We start from the raw sequence: 4,549 nt of genomic DNA on the forward strand, positions 1-4,549 counted from the left end.
AGGCAGAGGTTGCAGTGAGCCGAGACCGTGCCATTGCACTCCAGCCTGAGTGACAACAGCAAAACTCCGTCTCAAAAAGACTAATAAATAAAAATAAAAATTTACATCTTGAAATGGAGGTGAAAGTGGCTTTATGATTCTGGGCTTATCCTGCCTGCCTCACCCCCACTTTTCCCTACTACATTATAAAAATCCTTTCCACTTTCCAATTTACAACAGAAAATTTGGGAGGACTCTCACAACCTAAGGGTACAATTATTAATAATATGTTCACTATACAATGAATTCCATTCCAGTACAGTGTAGCTCACTGCCCCAGCTGGTGACCATGGAGTTTGATTTGAATTTAACTCTCCCTTGTTTATCAAGGGCCCGTAGATGATCTAGTTAACACACGAAGCATAACGCCCAGGATGTGCCAAAAGCCGCTGAAAGGAGAAACCTGAAACTCTACTTACTTGCTCGGTTGGGAACAGGGTATTGATATACTCAACAGCATTGAAATCTGCTCGATCTAGGGGGTCCTGGCTTGGAAACACCTATATAGAAAGAGAAAAGTATATATAAAAACATGTAGTACACCGTAAACATATATAATTTTAATTTGTCAATTAAAAGGAAAGGGCCGGGCACGGTGGCTCACGCCTGTAATCACAGAACTTTGGGAGGCCAAGGCGGGTGGATCACCTGAGGTCAGGTCTCTACTAAAAATAAAAATTTGCTGGGCTTGGTGGTGGCACACACCTGTAATCCCAGCCACTCAGGAGGCTGAGGCAGGAGAATCGCTTGAACCCGGGAGGCGGAGGTTGCAGTGAGCCGAGATCACACCACTACACTCCAGTCTGGGCGAAAGAGCAAGACTCTGTCTCAAAATTAAATAAATAAATAAATAAAAATAAGGCTGGGCAGATCGCTTGAGCTCAGGAGTTGGAGACTGACCTGGGCAACGTGGTGAAACCACATCTCTACAAAAAAATTAGCTGGGCACCATGGCACATGCCTGTCATAGTCCCAGCTACCTGGGAGGCTGAGGTGGGAGGATCACCAGAGCCCAGGAGGTTGAGGTTGCAGTGAGCCAAGATTGTATCACTGAACTCCAGCCTGGGCGACAGAGTGAGATTCTGTCTCAAAAACAGTCCACCTCTGAGACATACAGCTAACTCCCTAACAACCTGAAGAACAAGCAACAAGGTGGATGATACAAGCAGCCAAATTATCCACTGGACACTGGGTCTCACCAGCTTGATAGAGTTATAACTGTGGGAAGCAACTTCACCTCTGAAGAAGCCTTCCAAAGAAATATAGAGTCAAAAAATCAAAATATCTTCTAAGACAACTGTTAGAAAAATTGAAGCCTTCTACCACATCAAGAGGAGGTGGATGAGAAGAAAGTGAAGATGTTTTCTTTTTAAAATGTTGAGCATTGCTGTTTCCATAATGCACATATACATAGGTTATTTACACAGTCTCAATGATACGTGCTCACCAGAGGGAAAGTATAACCCACTGAGAGCAGGATATAAGAGATACGAACTATTTCCTCAAGCTCTCAGTTTCTGTATTCCTCTCACGACTCCTAGGTTTTAGTGCTATCCTAGGTTTTAAACTGTTTTCATGTAACAAGGCTCCTAACAAAAGCCAACTGAAAAAAGAATGACTGGTTCCAATGATGGAGGAAAAAACTAACAGCCCTAGACGTATCAGAGACGCATACACGGTACTTCATGGGCAATTTTTTTTTTTTTTTTTTTTTTTTGAGACGGAGTCTCTCTCTGTCACCCAGGCTGGAGTGCAGTAGCACAATCTCGGTTCAATGCAAGCTCTGCCTCCCGGGTTCATGCCATTCTCCTGTCTCAGCCTCTAGAGAAGGTGGGACTACAGGCACTCGCCACCATGCCCGGCTTATTTTTTGTGTTTTTAGTAGAGAAGGGGTTTCACTGTGTTGGCCAGGATGGTCTCGATCTCCTGACCTCGTGATCCACCCATCTCAGCCTCCCAAAGTGCTAGGATTACAGGCGTGAGCCTCCACACCCGGCCTTCATGGGCAATTTAAAGAACTTCAGGGCAGAGTGATTTTCATATCTAGAGTGATTTTCACCTTTTTTTTTTTTTTTTTTTTTTTTTTTGAGATGGAGTCTCACTCTGTCACTCAGGCTGGAGGGCAGTGGCACCATCTCAGCTCACTGCAACCTCCGCCTCCCGGGTTCAAGCAATTCTCTGCCTCAACCTCCAGAGTAGCTGGGATTACGGGCATCTGCCACCATGCCCAGCTAATTTCTGTATTTTTAGGAGAGACGGGGTTTTACTATGTTGGCCAGGCTGGTCTTGAACTACTGACGTCGTGATCCACCCGCCTCGGCCTCCCAAAGTGCTGGGATTACAGGTGTTAGCCACCACGCCCAGCCAATTTTCACCTTATGCAATGACTCTGGGACTTCATCTTGGAGTAAAATGTGATTCCATTTTATCAACCCTTCCTGACTCCTCACACATCACTACTCTTTACAAGTATGCTACTACAGAATTTCATTCAATCAGAGTGCTAAAGTGAGAAAAAATTCTGAATTCATCTTGACATAATGATGTCTGAATTCTGCTTGACATAAAGATGTCTGCTATACTATCACTCAAACTTATTCTTACAAAATAGGAAAAATGTCAGAATTCACCACTATGTAATTCATGCATGTAATCAAAAACCACCTGTACCCCAAAAGCTGTTGAAATAAACAAATAAAAGAAATAGCAAAAATGTGCTTTTCTGATACCTGTCAACCAAACAGTAACTGACTGCATTATTCTTTTCTTCCATGAGAGCCCACTAGTCCAAAGAGCAACAGAAATGTATGTTTCTTTCTGGCAAAAGGAGGTTAAGCGGTGGAGCCGTGTGGCCGGAACACTAAAAGCTTCCTGCCCAATGGTTTGGCGTCCTCAGGCTAGGACAAAGGTGGTTGTATAAGTAATCCAACCACTACTAGAAAAACACACATCGAAGCGTCGATGAATCCCACTGTAGTCCCAGCTACTCGGGAGGCTGACGCAGGGGTATCACTTGAGCCCCAGGAATTCCAGGCTGCAGTGAGCTACGATTATGCCACTGTACTCCAGCCTGGGCAACAGAGCAAGACCCTGTCTCAAAAAAAAAAGTTTCCCAGGGGTCATTAAATAAGGCATAATGGAATTGTCCGTTTCCTCAATCATAAATCCCTTTCTTAAATCATATAACTTCATGACAATTCCTTTAAGGGAGATTTTCTCCGTTTATCAGGAGCAATACCCTGCAGTATTAGAAATCACTATTTCTGACCGGGTGCAGTGGCTCACACCTGTAATCCCAGCACTTTGGGAGGCCGAGGCGGGCGGATCGCCTGAGGTCAGGAGTTCAAGACCAGCCTTGCCGTCTCTACTAAAAATGCAAAAATTAGTTAGGCGTGGTAGCGGGTGCCTGTAGTCCCAGCTACTCAGGAGGCTGAGGCAGGAGAATCACTTGAACCTGGGAGGCGGAGGTTGCAGTGAGCCGAGATGGCACCCCTACACTCCAGCCTGGGCGACAGAGCGAGACTCCATCTCAGAAAACAAAAAAAAAAAGAAAAGAAAAAAAAAAAAAATCACTATTTCTAATATCATTAGCCTTAAAAACCCAATAAACTTGCAAAGGGAAGAGTTCCTGCAGGCAGGGCCGCGCATGGTGGCTCACGCCTGTAATCCCAGCACTTTGGGAGGCCAAGGCAGACGGATCACTTGAGCTCAGGAGTTCGAGACCATCCTGGCCAAAACGGTGAAACCCCAGTCTTTACCCAAAAATACAAAAATCAGCCGGGCGTGGTGGCGTGCGCCTGTAATCACAGCTACTCAGGAGGCTGAGACAGGAAAATCGCTTGAACTCGGGAGGCGGAGGTCGCAGTGAGCCGAGATCGCGCCCTTGCACTCCAGCCCGGGCGACAGAGCGAGACTCCGTCTCAAAAAAAAAAAAAAAAAAAAAAAAAAAAAAAGTTCCTGAAGGGAAAAGAGGCCCCTTGGGAGTATTCTCCAACCTCACCCAAACTATTCAACGGTAGGAATTCTCAACCTTTTAAGAATGGTAACGATGTCATTTTTCAACACTTTCTCTCTTCTCTACCATCCGCTTCAGAAATTAAAGTCATACCCTTCCCCCAGTTCCAAGCCACTCACGAGGGGCCAGCTTGCAAAACCGGGGCGTTGGCACGAGCCTGGTAAATGCATGAAGCCCTCACATTCCCCAGAATCTGAGGATGCCACCCAAGGCCTGCATTCTCCTAGCGTCGTCCTCTCTAAGTGCACAATTCCTTTCCCCAAAACCACCAGAACCCCCAGCCCTCGCCAAAGACAATCAAAGCCTAGAAAGGGTCTCTTTCCTTTCCTTCTGATTCAGAAACCGCTTCTCACCCGGACCACCTCCCCATCTTCACTTTCCCTTCTGTCCCGAGCCCCCGGCCCTCGGTCCACCCGCCGCGGCCTCCCCAGCGCCCGGAGCTGCCGTCTCCCCTCCCGCACTCCCGTTTCCCCTCCTGAGGGGCGGAACGCTTAC

General features: G+C 46.5%; 1 protein-coding gene across 3 annotated transcripts in view; it reads right to left on the reverse strand.

The window, feature by feature from the left end:
• Nucleotides 1-4,549, reverse strand: part of VPS53 (VPS53 subunit of GARP complex) — a 182,179-nt gene that overhangs the window by 177,388 nt on the left and 242 nt on the right. For all 3 annotated transcript variants that reach the window (XM_063655698.1, XM_063655697.1, XM_063655700.1), the window contains exon 2: nucleotides 459-539. In XM_063655698.1, the coding sequence (XP_063511768.1) occupies nucleotides 459-539 (81 nt within the window). The remainder of the gene's footprint in view (nucleotides 1-458; nucleotides 540-4,549) is intronic.

This window comes from Pongo pygmaeus, chromosome 19, assembly GCF_028885625.2.
Source record: "Pongo pygmaeus isolate AG05252 chromosome 19, NHGRI_mPonPyg2-v2.0_pri, whole genome shotgun sequence".
In the NCBI taxonomy this organism is placed as follows: domain Eukaryota; kingdom Metazoa; phylum Chordata; class Mammalia; order Primates; family Hominidae; genus Pongo; species Pongo pygmaeus.